This window comes from Oryctolagus cuniculus, chromosome 14 (genome assembly GCF_051225735.1).
Source record: "Oryctolagus cuniculus isolate XC-2025 breed Fujian yellow rabbit chromosome 14, ASM5122573v1, whole genome shotgun sequence".
In the NCBI taxonomy this organism is placed as follows: Eukaryota; Metazoa; Chordata; class Mammalia; order Lagomorpha; family Leporidae; genus Oryctolagus; species Oryctolagus cuniculus.
In genome coordinates this window covers 49,891,442-49,907,064 of record NC_142880.1, presented here as the reverse complement: position 1 = coordinate 49,907,064, position 15,623 = coordinate 49,891,442, and the positions used below count along the sequence as shown (strand labels likewise).

General features: G+C 37.2%; 1 protein-coding gene across 1 annotated transcript in view; it reads left to right on the top strand.

The window, feature by feature from the left end:
* Positions 1 to 15,623, top strand: part of CDH12 (cadherin 12) — a 486,656-nt gene that overhangs the window by 440,719 nt on the left and 30,314 nt on the right. The window contains exon 7 of the mRNA XM_017344661.4: positions 4,628 to 4,881. Within this exon, the coding sequence (XP_017200150.1) occupies positions 4,628 to 4,881 (254 nt within the window). The remainder of the gene's footprint in view (positions 1 to 4,627; positions 4,882 to 15,623) is intronic.

The window sequence follows — 15,623 nt, the reverse complement described above, 5'->3', positions numbered from 1 at the left end:
CTTGGATCTGAGAATGGCATTAACTATATCATTTACTTGGGGCCTTTAAGCTGAAATTAAGATGTGGATACAGGTTGTAATCTAACCTGAAATTGCAGTCCATTCCCAAGTTTACTGGCTGCTGGAGGATTTCATTCCTTTGTGGTGTCATGACTGAAATCAGTATTTTTCTGTTAGCTATGGCCAAGAGCAGGTCTCAGTTCCTACAGGTACCACTTAAGAATCTGCTGTATGAGCTCTTTGCTCACAAGTTCACTTCTTTATAGGCTAACCGGAAACCATCACTTTGCTCTGCTTTTGCAGGTTCACCTGATTAGATTAGACCACTCAAGGAAAGTCTTTCTTAATTAATTAATTGTCAAATGATTAACAACCTTAGTTATAGCTGTACAATTTATGTCTTCACAACACGTAAGCTGATGGAAGTGATATGCAGTTCAGTTCCATGCCCCTCACACACAGGCAGAATCTTGCCACACAGGTCATTAGGGTCAACAGTCTCAGAGGTATCTTAGCACTCTGTCTGCAGTTTTTCAAATTTGTCAGAATTCTTTTCTTTAACTGTAGCTATCTATTTCCGCTCATCATTATCTGGGAGCTTGATGAGGCCTGGAAGATCCTGGGAGTCCTTCTCTTATATTTTATGTAGAAGACTGCTTATCAATGTTTGAAAAGAGAAAATAATTTTGCACTTAAAAATTTTATGTAGTTTTTCATGGCAGGTACTTCAGCAAAGTAAGAGCTTACAAAGTGGTCAAAAATAAGTGATAAGCTAATATCTTGTCCTATTCTTTCCTTTATACTCTAGGACACAATTTAATATATTATATCCCATTTCTCCATAGATTCCATTTCTTACTGCATAACTCTTTACAAAGTAAATTGTTTCCTGAATATTCTGGGCTCTCTGATTATCCATCATAGATACAATCTAAAGAGCAAAGAGCTACTCGTCTAATTCTCTCCAGTAAATCATTTCCTTGTGTTTTCAGAAAGGTTCAGAAAATTGGAAGCCACAAAGGTTTCTCTCTGTTGCGCAAGAACTGAATTAGCTCAGTTTCATAACAATATATTTCTATCATGGAGTTAATACTTTTCTGAGTAGTTGTTTGCATTTTTGTTGATTTGAAAATTAGAGTGTATTCCCTCAAATGTTGGGTGATAGTCAGATGGGTGGACAAAGTCACCTAGAGAAAGATCAGTGTTCACTCTCTGCACCTTTTCTGCTCAATGTCCTTTGTCAATTGGGCTTGCCTAAGGACAAGGGTCATAAAGGAACACATCCCCCTAGGACACTATTGTGGCATTTCTCTTACAATTTTCTCACTTCTTTCATCACTGCAGGGTGTAAGTTTTCAGCTGCAAAAAATCTGTATGTACAGAAAGGTTCTTTCATCTCACTCCTGGTCTCCCTGACCACCAAATATTTACCTGCTGTGATAGGTCAGGAATTCCTAACAGGCATCTACTGTGTCTGAACTAAAAAAAGAAAAAAAAGGAAAAATGAGAATTTTCTTCCCTTCTCATCTCTGGCTTGAAACGGACATGCCAATAGGCAGTCAAGTTCATCTGGGTAGCTGTAGTGTATAATCAATTAGGAAAAGAAAACTAAGATCTTATCTTCAAAGGATTTGCCCAATCTTAAAGTTAATCAGAGGCATTTCTACCTTGGAGAAAGTAGAGAGGGAAATGAGGAACAAATGATATTAACTATGACATCCTAAGATAGAATTCCATTTCAGCAAAGGGATTGTGGGCCAGGCAATTTAATTTTCTTTCTAGATCAAAGTACTCTTAAAATGATGCAGAGTAGTCTTAAACTAGGTTACTATCAGGATCTCTATCATAAAAATATATTACTTAATACTCACAGAGCATTGAGCTTACAAAAGCAGAAAGTATATTTTATATGTTCTTTAGTATATTCTTTAACCTATGTGTTATTTAATTGTGTATGATATGCATTCTAATTAATTCAATATGGAATGTTTAGATTTGTTAGAGATTTCTTCCTTTCTCTAACCTAAAATTATTCTTTTTAATCACTTATTGCTAAGGCACTAGCAAATGATGTAACATCAAATATTTAAATATGTGTTGTCCTGTTTTGCCTTGGTCTTTTTCACCGCAAGCTAAACATTCCAAGTAATTGTTGTAGTTTTTTATTTTTGGCTTGAGTGATGTTTTTCATCAACTTTTTTGCACTTGGTTATTTTCTCTGGCGTTTGATTCAGGTCTGACTGCAGCAAAGTAGTTAGCTTTTCAACTGATCAAACAAGCTTCAGGGGGAAGCTCCTGGCTCCTGGCTTTGGCCTAGCCCAGCCTTGGTTATTGTGGCCATGTGGGTGTGATTTAGTGGATGGATGATATCTCTCTGTCTCTCCCTTTTGCTCTGTAGCTGTGCCTTTCAAATAAATAAAATAAATCTTTAAAAAAGAAGAGCCGCAGGGGTCTTGGTTTAGACACAAAGTTTCTGTTTGTGTAACCAATAATCTTGTCATCAACCAACATATAATGCACACCATTCTTTCTTTACAGACATAAGAGAAATAAAAGTTTTTAACAGGAAAGGTATGGAAATTGAAGGAAATCAATATTATATGGTAACAGGGAAGAGGTGAGTGAGCAAAAATACAGAAATTCAGGGTCCTGCTCTGTGGCATAGTAGGTTAAGCCTCTGCCTGTGGTGCCTGCATTCCATATGGCCTCTGGTTCACATCCCAGCTGCTCCTCTTTTTTCCAGTTCTCTGCTTTTGGCTGGAAAATCAGTGGAAGATGGCCCAAGAGCCATCTACATGGGAGACCCAGAAGAAGCTCCTGACCCCTGAGTTAGTATCAGCTCAGTTCTGGCCATTGTGGCCATTTAGGGAGTGAACCAACAGATTGAAGACCTTTCTCTCTGTCTCTCCCTCTCTCTGTCTATAATTCTATCTCCCAAATAAATAAATAATAAAAAATCTAAAAATAATACACGAAGTCAAAGAAAATATTGAATATCAAGCACATAAAACATGAATAAAAATGGAATGAATTAGATACAAAAGTAGTAATTACAGGAGAAATAAATATAGGCCCTCCTGCATAAAACATACTGTGGAGAGAGTTAATGCCAAAGTCAAGAGGTATTACTGGTCTGACAAAATAAATTCCATGGAATTGTGAGGGATTTTGAGGATTTTATGATTTTTTCCCCACCTGAGAGGAAAGACAATCTTGTATTTAAAGCAAAAGATATCTCCTTTATTTTCCCAGGAGTACTAACAGGAGGTTCAGATGTTGACAATTCCTTAGCATCACAATAGAGGGAATTACTAAAGAAAGTAGAAATGTCTAAAGATCCAAGAAAATTACTATGTTAAATTCACATTGCATTTTTCAGAGTTGATTAGAATTCAGGGCCACTGACTTTAAACTTACCACTTACACAAACCGCCTCAAGGGCACCATATGTGTGGAATATATTTGCAGTTACTGAGAAGAAAAGTCCAGTGTTCACAGTGAGAGTGAATTGAGTATCAGTGGAAGATGACTTCCCATGTGATGTGTCACAGCCTTCTTTTATTTGATTGCTTATGTTTAAACTGATAATTCTTGGGGCCTGCATTGTGGTTAGACCACAGCCTACAACACCAGCATCCCATATGGGCACTGGTTTGAAACTCTGCTGCTCCACTCCTCATCCAGCTCCCTGCTAATGCACCAGGGAAAGCAGTAGAAGATGGCCCAAGTCCTTGGGCCCCTGCACCTACAGGGTGACCTGGAAGAAACTCAGGGATTCTGGCTTCGGCCTGGGGTGGTCCTGGTTATTGTAGCCATTTGGGAGCAATGGAGTGTCTCTCTCTTTCTCCCTCCCTCTCTCTCTCTCTCTCTCCTCACACATACACACCTTTGTCCCTGTCCCTATATCCCTGTACTTCTGTTTTTCAAATAAGTAAAAACAAATCTTTTTTAAAAATAAACTTACAAATCTTGGTAATATATCCTGATAATGCATTACAGGGCTCACTAATTTTATATACGTGTCTGGGGATAAAAAAGAACAAAACAATTTTCATAATTACCAAGTGGGTATGCTTTTAAATCCTGATACAGATTCTTAGAGAAAATAAGTAGGCATTCAACACTATTTGAGAGAAAATTACATTCTTATCAAAAATATCAGGAGATAAGGTTCTCAGAAGGACCCCATAGTTCCTTGTACCAAATAGCTAGCTGGAATCTAAAGAGCATCTTCAGTTATCCAAGTCCACTTTTGTGATGTTCTGCTTGTAATTTCTCAGTTCCACTAGATGTCAGTATTGGATAAGAACAGAGAAGTACTTCCCTGAAACTTAATCACTGTTCATATAAAATGAACAAACCCCATCTGGCATGCACGTTCCCAGGTATATTGTAGGATTTTGAAGTATGCAACTGATTATCTGCACAAGTTTCCCAGAAGGTTCTTTTTTTCTGTAAAATATATATCTTGCCCTTCTCTTATCCATTAATTATAAAGGAAATTTAAATCTTGAAATTACTGTGATTAGTTGTAACTTGAAAATGGTTCTGAAGCAATGTTTATCATTTGTGCCACATCTGTGTAACTGTAAGTGTACCTCCTTATCTTGATTTGTCCTTACTACAGCCATTAGATTTTGAAACAAAGAAGGCATATACATTTAAAGTAGAGGCCTCCAACTTGCACCTAGATCACCGGTTCCACTCGGCAGGCCCTTTTAAAGACACAGCCACAGTAAAGATCAGCGTGCTGGATGTCGATGAGCCCCCGGTTTTTAGCAAGCCATTGTACACTATGGAGGTGTACGAAGACACTCCCGTCGGGACCATCATCGGTGCTGTCACAGCGCAAGACCTTGATGTGGGCAGTAGTGCCGTTAGGTGAGAAAAATGACTATTTTCTTTTCTGTGTGCTTCAATATGAAACAAAAACAAACAAAACCTATTCTCTGACCAAATCTGAATGATGATTTAGGATGTGATTTGTACCACGTGATGCTTGAACATGTAATGACTTTACCCAAGTCAAGGTATAGGGGAAATGCCATAAAATTTGCACAAAACATCCAATATCAATGGTTGAAAAAGTGTCTACAAGCATTGATGTGATGTTAGATGTTATTCAATTAGCAAATCTCAACTTTTCAGAAATGCAACCTCAAAGAATAGTTCTCACCACTAATCATATTAAGATACTCGCATAAAACCCAGAATGAAATAGGCATCAATAAATTCTATGATGACTTTAAGATCTCTATTCCCTTTCTAAAAGTTAATGTTTGAAAAAAGATGGTTTTACCATGTGTATTTTATTCACTGTGATAATTATGTGTACTGGGTCTGAGATACAGTTTATCGATGAATAGTTCAAGTATCATTTCTATGGTTCCATAAATTGTGGACTTGTTCAAAGCCTATAATTTGCGAAAAGATTTCTTTTACTCTTCTCTCTCTCTCTCTCTCTCTCTCTCTCTCTGACACACATACACAACTTCCATCAGCACCACTGAGGTGTAAAAAGATGCCCCTCTTCCTAACTTATCCATTCATCTTGCAACATGTATTGAGACTGACTCCCATTCATTCTGTTATATGTGTCCACTCATACACCTACAACTACCATAATGTACTAGTATTTTTCACTGTGTGAATTTTTTGTCACATTGCCTAGGAAGACTGTCTGGAGAACAAAAAAAGAGAAATGTGAGGTTTGTTTTAAGTCTTTCAGTCTCAATGAATGAAACTAAAAACATCAAGTAGACTTTAAAGCAAAAATACTGTTTTATTGACATAGGCAGAAATAGACACATATCTTCTAAGATTTTATGCTACGTGTTGAAGAATGATAAAAAAAAGTATCAATTATTCAGGCACCACTGAACACAGTAATAGCATATAGTGAGTTCTCGGGAATTGATTATGCATGCCTTATTCTCTGTATTCTTCAAAATCCATCCCACAAAGTGACATAAATAATGTCTATGTTAGAGTGCCACAGGCAGGGTGGCTTAGATTTACACAATAAATATTTACTTCCCAGATTCTCACAGGCTGGGATACCTCAGACTAATAGCAACAGATCTGGCCTCTGAAGAGGATCTGATTCCTATTTAGCAGATGGTTGTATTTTCTGGGTATCCACAAAGGTAGAGAAAGGGAAAGAACTCTCTAGTTTACCACCCCCCTTTTCTTTAAATATTTTATTTATTTATGTGAAGCAGAGTTACAGAGAGAGAGAGAGAGAGAGAGAGAGAGAGAGACTGAGAGAAAGGTCTTTCATCCACTGGTTCACTCCCCAAATGGCCGCAAAGGTGGAGCTTCTTCACACATGGGTGCAGGGACCCAAGAGCTTGGGCCACCTTCCACTGCTTCCCAAGGTCATAAGCTGAAAGCTAGATTGGAAGAGGAGCAGCTGGAACATGAACTGGAGCCCTTATCGGATGGTGGCAGAGCAGGCAGAGGCTTAGCCTACGATGCCACAGTGTTAATCCCTCTAAGATCCCTTTTCTAAGTGCATAATGTTAGAATTTCGGAGGGACACAAACACTTACTAACATTCTGTTACTGGCCCCTCAAAATGCTTGTCCTTCTGGCATGTAAAATATATTTATTCCATCCCAACAGTCCCAAAGTCTTAACTAATTCCAGCATCAACTAAAGTTTCATTTGACTATCATATAAACAAGGCATAGATTTGTTTTAAGGTATGATTCATCCTGAGGCAAAATTCCTTTCCATCTGTGAACCCATGAAAACAACACATGTATGTGCTTCCAAAATGCAATGCTAGGACAGGCATAGGGTAGACATCCCTGATCAAAAATAGAGAAATAAGAAAACAAAATCAAGAGTTGATGAGTCCTCAAAAATCCAATATTGAGCAGAGCAAGCCCCTTTAAATCTCAGTAACATACTTCTCCAACTGATGCTCTTCCTGCTGGACCTGCTGTGGCTTTTAAACAATATCCTCTTTTATCAGCTTCTCTCCCCTCACATTTTATTATAAGAAATCAGATGGAACCACTCTGCTCCTTGAACACTTTGCCCATAACTTGCCTCAGACAAACATACAATTTCATCCCTTTAATGTTGTTCCTTCCACAAAACAGTAGAACATGAACACTGGTCACCCAACTTCTTTGCCACTTTAAGCAAGGATCTGCTTTCCTCTGGTTTTCAGTAACATGTTCCTCACTTCCTCTCTGAGTATTTTTTTTTGGCCAGGCAGAGTTAAACAGTGAGAGAAAGACAGAGAGAGAGTTATAGACAGAGAGAGATAGACAAGAGAAAGGTCTTCCTTCCGTTGTTTCACTCCCCAAATGGCCGCTACAGCCGGCACGCTGCGCCCATCCGAAGCCAGGAGTCAGGTGCTTCCTTCTGGTCTCCCATGCAGGTGCAGGGCCCAAGCACTTGGGCCATCCTCCACTGCCTTCTGGGGCCACAGCAGAGAGCTGGACCGGAAGAGGAGCAACCGGGACAGAATTGGCACCCCAACCAGGACTATAACCCGGGGTACCGGCGCCGCAAGCAGAGGATTAGCCTAGTGAGCCATGGCACTTGCCCCTCTCCGAGTTTAATCAGAGTGGATATTACTATCCATATTTTCACCTGCATTTTTCTGATTATTTATTCAATTAGAAGATGGAATATTTATCTATAGTTTTCCTCTTCTTTCTGAGCCCTCATCAAGATCGCCCTAACCAGCTTCTTTTATAACTCAGAACTCCTCCAGCCTCTACCCGTCACACAATTCCAAAGCTACTTCAACATTTTTAGGTATTTTGTGAGCAGCATCCCGACTGCTTCATGTCAGTTTCTGGCTTTGTCAGTTCAGGCTGCTGTCACAAGTGAAGCACAGGCTGAGTTAATCTGGAGGCTGTGGAATTCAGAGTCTGGTGAAGGCCTTCTTCCTACAGCCCTGGTTGCCTCCTTGCATTCTCTCATGGCAAAAAGAGAGAAGATCCTTATGGGGTTCCTCTGTGAATGACACAAATCTCATCTGTAGGGTGCACCATCATGACCCAATTATTCACTCCCCTCCAAGCCCACCTTTGAATACTTAACATGATAATTAACGTATGAATTTAGGAGGGAGGTAAACATTTAGCATAGGGGCTGTATTGTGGCACAGTGGGTTAAGCCAAGACTTTTTCCGCAGCAATCCATTATCAGGATGGAGGCTCCACTAATGTGACTTCCAGAAGGCAGCAGAAGATGGCCCAAGTGCTTGTGCCCCTCCCACCTAATTGGGAGACCTGGATGGAGTTCCCAGTTCCTGGCTTCAACCTGGGCCAGCACAGGCTTTTCAGTCATTTGGGGAGTGAACCAGTATCACACTGTACCCTACCCCACAAACCATAACTCTGCCTTTCAAATAAACAAATAAATCTTTAAATAATTGTTTCATCCATGACCAATATTTTTGTTCTTGAAGTATGTTTGTGATCAGGAGGCAACTCTAAAGAAGGTCATATTTGTGATGTAAAGGAAGAAAAATTAATTAATGAACACTCCTCGCATTTATACTGAATACTGGCCAATTTACTCAATGGATTGAAGCTGCTGTTCTACTTGTCCAGATTACATGATTAACTTTGAGTGCATCTCTATATTTTATATCTATGTCTCTATCAATCCATCTACCTAGATATATCTTCAGTGTTTGTTGAAGCATTCTGAAAAAATGCTATATTTGATAGTTGATGTATATTAACCTGCATTATTCATCAGTCTAGTTCTTGAAGTCTTTTCTTGTTCTCTTGATAATTATTAAGGAAATGTCTGGTGAATACATATAAGTGTTATTTCAAGAGCATGAACAGATACTGGAAAAATGCTGATGTTTATAACACAAATAATCAAAAGATAATTAAACTCTGAAAGTCTTTAGAGTTCAATAAATGAGGAAAATGTAGGCACTTATATCTAGACAACATGCAAAAAGTTGTTTAATTTACTGTGTGTTCTGTTTTGAAGACTAAAAAAATTTGATGAAGCCAAAATATTAACTATGATTTTAATGTGATAATTAAGTAGCAAAAAGAGAAAAATATCAGAAAGCCTAAATGTAGAAAATATCATGTTAGAAGTACAAATTTCCAAATCCAAAATCTTGTTAGATTTCAGAGTCTGGTGTGAGGGTCAAAGGAAGGCATCACATTGAAGAAAGTCTTCTATAAGTGTGCTTTTTTTTTATGTGACAGGAAGTAGCATATGACAAATGGTACCTTACATGAAAGTAACTGTTATCCCTAGTCTTGCTTGTAATGAGTAGTGGACTGCCTCCCTAAAGCTTTAGACACAGATGGATCTAATCGTTCTTTGTGAGAGGTTGTCAAAAGACAGAGGTGTTTTCGAATCAGCCTGAAACCTGTGATAGTTCCAGGTCCTTGGAGTAAACAACCAACTTTTATCATGTTAGTGGATGCAATGTTGGGTATCGGTCATCTTTCTTCAGGATGAATAGCAAAAGCACACTGAAGAATGATAGTTAAAATATTTTGTGAAAACTAAGTGTCAAGATGTCAAATAGCTTACCATGTTTAGGCATGCTGTTCGTATTTTTTCCCTTCACTACTATCTTTTCACAAGGTTATTAGGCAAGGCACTGACTTAGGAGTATATTATGCCTTACCACTGGGTATTTTATCATCATCATCATCATCATCATCATCATCACACCACCAATGAACCCAGCAAACAGTCGGAAAGCAATGCCATTACCAAGCACTAATCCAACTTCCCAGAAAGTTTTCAGTGCAGTTTCATGCCTGGCAAACATGTAATATCTGGTTCCTTCCCCATCCTTTTTGGCCTCAGCTTAATTTTCATTTTTCATTATGGCCCTCTCCTGGCCTTGATCTTCTGATGGACTGATTTCCTGCCTCTATGTTGTATAAATTTTCAGGACATTGTTACTATTTCATTCATATGACTTGAGGTGAATGAAATAATGCTGCTAACCTCTTTTACATTTGAGGGGTCTTTCCAACACACTATATGCTTTATCCCATGTGCAGACACCTAAACTCAAAAACAAAACACACTGCAGGATACAGGGGAGAGATCCTTGTGACATCCTATCTCAACATGTATATGTAAGTTTCAGAGAGAGAGGGAGAGGGAGAAAGCTCTGCTGATTCACTCCCCAGATGGCTGCAACAGCCAGGGGTATGCCAGACCAAAGATAAGAGTGAGGCACTCATCCAACTCTCCCAAGTGGGTGGAACTGGATCATCTTTTGCTGCTTTTTCCAGGCCATTAGCAGAAAGCAGGGTGGGAATTGGAGCAGCTGGAGCACTAACTAATGCCTCTAAGAGATGCCAGCATTGCAGGTAGCATCTTGATCTGCTATGCCACAGTGTCCTCTCCAACAAATATATTTTAAAAATTGGCATAATTTTATGATAATCATTACTTGAGTGAAAAATTTCTCATTCTCTCTTTTTCTAATGGCAAGTTTTTTTTTTTTTTTTTGGTGGGGATTAAAGAGAGTATTGTAGTAAGATGTTAACACAGTAGTCACATTCCATGAGCAGTGTATGTGATTTGCTTAGTTCTCTTTCCCATTAGCATATACATGCCACAAGGGCATAGATTGTTCTAGATTGTTCCTGATGGACAAATATTGCCTAGAACATTGTGGGTCATTAATAAATACATGTTAGATGAATGTGTTGATCTATGTACTATTTCAACTAACTGGTAAAATGGTATAGTATTCACATGTAATGTTGTTTACATAAAGAAAAACCAACACAGTTAAACACTTTGTTCATAATCTAGTAAAATATGCAATAAAGTGTAAGAATTTAAATGATCTTGTACCAAAATATTTGCTCAGGATTATCCCTAATTATTAGATGATAGAAACAACTAACAAAAATCAATGTATTTCTGTGTGGGTCATGAGCTTTTAGCTTTGCATATAACTGCAATTTTAGCTCACATACTTCTTTAACGATTCTAAGAATATATACATTCTATTTAAATTCATATTGCCAGTGCTCAGGAAAGAGATAACGTAAGCAGTGCTCAAAAAGGATTAACTATTTTATCTTAATGAATATTTTATATATCCTTGTGGACAAATTTTTCCTTCAAACAGCTGTTAGAATCTTAGGTGTTTTCTAAGAAAATAGGCCACTAAAAGTACTTTTCCATCTGCTAAATAATAAAATGTAGAAAAATAGCTAAGATTTGTAGAAAAGAAAAAACTAGACTTTATACAAGGATAATTTTTAAAGCTCACATTAAAAAATATTGTGTTAGTCTCAAGTGCCAGAAACTATCTTTCATGAATTACTTTGTTAATTCTATTTTTAAAAAAATTTATTTAGTGTATATAAATTTCATGTATTTCCTATATACAGATTCAGGAACATACTGATGCTTTTCACCATACCCTCCTCCCACTCATGCTCCCCCTTTTCTTCCTCCTCCCTCTGCTATTCCCATTCTTATTTTTTACAAAGCTCTATTTTTGTTAACTTTATACTCAAGAATAACTCTTCACTAAGTAAAGAGTTCAATAAATAGTATGAAGAAAAAAATTACATTTCCTCAACAGTCAAGACAAGGGCTGTTCAAATTCATCACATCTCATTGTGTCAATTTCACTTCTATAGATTACCTTTTAGGTACTCTATTAGTTAGCACAGATCAGGAAAAACATATAGTATGTTTTGGGACTGGCTTATTTCACTAAGTATAATGGTTTCCAGTTGCATCCATTTTTGTTGCAAATGACAGGATTTTGGCCTTTTTTTTTATTGCTGTGTAGTCCATAGTGTACATACTCCATAATTTATTTATCCAATCTGCAGTTGATGGACATCTGGGTTGATTTATTAATTCTTAGTGGAGATAACCATTGGCTTGTAATGAAACTTAAAACTTAGTACCTACCTGAATAATATACAACAGATTGCTAAATCTTTTGAAAGTATGTGGAAAATTCAAAACATATTCAATGAAAATAGTAAGATACTTTGTGCAAATTATGAGTATTGAGAGAAAAAAGAAGACAGAACTTGATGTGGGAAACCTCAATGGAACAGGGGGGAAGCAAACCAATAAAAGGAGACATGGAATTCAAGACTGCAGGCTTAGCTGAGTATGTTATTCTCTGAGGAGTCTGCCCTGTCTGGCTTTTTCACAGCTGTGCTGTACTTAGCGTTTAGGACCCTCAAGAGAATCATTTTTCTGAAGTCATGTTTTTCATAAAGTCACTTGAAAATGTGCTGATGGCATTCGGCTTCCATTAACTACACTTACAGAAGCTAAAAAACAGGGAAATCATTTTACCAAAAAAGAAAAAATGGGGGAGGGAGAGGGTAAAAAGGAAAGCAAAAGTAGAAATAAATTTTACTGAGGTAAAAGAGATTTACTTGGCTGCATTTTAATAAGAAATTAGAGGCCGGCAGCGTGGCTCACTAGGCTAATCCTCCGCCTTGCGGCGCAGGCACACCGGGTTCTAGTCCCGGTCGGGGCGCCGGATTCTGTCCCAGTTGCCCCTCTTCTAGGCCAGCTCTCTGCTGTGGCCAGGGAGTGCAGTGGAGGATGACCCAAGTGCTTGGGCCCTGCACCCCATGGGAGACCAGGATAAGTACCTGGCTCCTGCCATTGGATCAGCGTGGTGCGCTGGCCGCAGCGCATCGGCCGCAGCGGCCATTGGAGGGTGAACCAACGGCAAAGGAAGACCTTTCTCTCTGTCTCTCTCTCTCACTGTCCACTGTGCCTGTCAAAAAAATAATTAAATAAGAAATTAGAGCTTGAGTCCCATCTAGACTACACTAGGATGGGCAGGCAGGTGTATAAGCCCCTTAAGAAGAAAAGGCGAACAATTTTTGGCGACTGGGCTCAGACTATTTGTGGGAATAAAAGTTCTTGTCATCTTTATATATCTGCAGCTGCTCATGATAAGTTTGGGAAAATACAGATATATACATACAAACAAAAAGACTCTTAAGATAGCTCATGGAAATTGAAAAAGATAACATTCTTTTTGGGTGCAAAATTATTTTGGAATCTATGTGTGAGGAAAAAAGCTTCAGAAAGTTCATAGAAAATGGGTAGTACTATAAAATGAATGAATGTTTTTCTCTTTTTCTTTTTTTTTCTTTCTTCTTCCTTTCTTCCTCCTTTACTCCATCCTTTAGACAGGCATAGTGACAGAGAGATGAAGAAGGAAGGAAGGAAGGAAGGAAGGAAGGAAGGAAGGAAGGAAGGTAGGAAGGAAGGAAGGAGGAAGAAAGAGAAAGAAAGAGAGAGAGAGAGAGAGAGAAATTTCCAAACACTGTTTTACTCTATGTATGTCTGCACCAGCCATGCTTGGGTCAGGCCAAAGCCAAGGGTTTTAACAACTTCTGGTCTCCCATGTGAGTGGCAAACACTCAAATACTCGGGCCATCACCTTCCTTTCTTCCCAGGTGCATTAGCAGAAGATTTATGTTAATTTTTGAATTATTTTGTTATTCTACAATTAATTATAATAAGAATTTTAATTTATACTTTTCAACGGTTTACTGCAAAATAGCTATAATCTCAACACAAGGCACTAAAAATTCTTTGAAACAGGTTAACCATGGATCCTGCCAAATATACCCCAAGTATATAAATACTTAAAATAGTTTTAAATAATTAAAAGCCTTAAAAGTACCTAATATCTGAAAATATGCTAAACTGAAACATGATAATTTAACATTGGTGAGGCTCATTATAAAAAATACAGTTGAAAATATATGATTGTTTTATTAATATTTTATACAAATAAAATACATATCAAAAAAGATGTATATAGAAAAAAACAAATCTTCATGACAATTTATTTTAGATTCAGTTTCTTTAATTTTTAGAGAGCCACAGAAATCCTACAGCATTGAGTCATAGCTAAAGGCTTGAATAGCTATGGGTTTATAAATTCATTAGATTTGTGAAACAGATCTATAGTCCTCATTTGTATGAGGATTCAAGCTAGATATCCAATGTTAAATGCATTTATGTTTTCAGATAAATTATGTTATTATAATGATAGAATGAAATACATCTCAATGACCAAGTATCTAGATATTAATTATTATCATTATATTGTTTGTGAAGCCATTCTTTTAAGCCTCTTAAGAGGCAACAACAAAGCAAATCAGAGAATTTCAAGGTTTACAAAATCCATGATATTGACTTGTATTATTTGGATCAGTTTTGCCTGATAAAGGTTCAGGTTCTTTGCTTTATCTCCAAGTGCTAAAGGACTGCCCTATGTAGATAGATTTCATATCTCTTTCCCATTTCTCTACAGCTTGTCAATTGTTTTGAAAAATAGCTCTGTGACACATGTATTTGCAATTATATTATCTTCATTGTTTAAAGGTTAGTTGTTTAGAAAATAATATAATAATCAGTCAACATTAGAGGAATGAATTCATTTTGTAAGTTTCTCTAGACCATTCAATGAATTAAGAGAATACAATTAATTTTCAGATTGCATATTAAAGAGTACATCAATTACAAATATAATATGAAAATCAAGTTAGAAAAAAGGAAATAGCTTCTTTCAAATATGATGCCTATATTTGGGTCTCAAATGGTAAAAAAACTGTAAATGTCACCTTTCTTCAGAGCCATTTGGTCATGGCTTCTAGGCAAAGATGGTAACTCTAACAGTGACCAGGAACAACAGACATGACATTTAATGCAATTCAAGAAAGTAGTTATCATAAATTATCTGAAAAAATTCAGAATAAACATGTTGACTACTCATTGATATAAATTAGGCACTTTCATGTTTGAAACGTGATCAAGATATTATAAATAATAGTGGTCAAATGTTCTGAAAAAACAGTTCACACATGCACTATAAAACGTTGCAATAAACTCAGTAATAAATCCTTCCTGCTAGAAAGGAACTTCCTATATGATCACCAAAATATATTTGTATTCCTATTCTCCCTTGATGGAAATTACTAACGGAGTAAGTAGGATAAAATAAATAAGGAGGTAGACTTTGTGAGAAAGAAGCAGTAGCTGCTTCCTTGAGGAATTTAAGAAGGCTGTATGGGAGAATATGAGCAAAAACATTGGGAGTCTTTGGTACTGAGGTAAAGCAGAGCTTCTATGACCTGAATGGAAGAAAATAATTGCCACGAACGAGCTGATAAGTGGATTTAAAATAAAGGACTACTGAAGGTATAGAGTCAGAGATAGCTCAGGGCAAGGATATTGCATTTTTTGAGCACCTTCTTTACTATTTAGTGAGGTCTTCCTGTGCACAATTTTTTTTTTTTTTTGAGAAAACGGAGATTCTGCATGTTTACTTTTAGAGCTATGGAGCAGAGAGCCTACATTTAATCGTTATTTTTCTAAACCTCATTTTCTTTCCATTAGAGCAAGCTGTTTCAGTGTCTTGACAGAATAAACCTAAGGTCTGCTTGTGATATATGTGGATATAATACAGATGTTACAATATATGTATGTATTATGTATACAAATAGTACGTTTGTACATAGGGCTAACGTTTCTATAGTTTATTGGAATGAAGTTAGTATGGATTTGAACCTGATAAGTTAAGATGCCCATGGTAAAACCTAAAGTAGATAGTATAAAAATAACTAAAACAATATAATGAA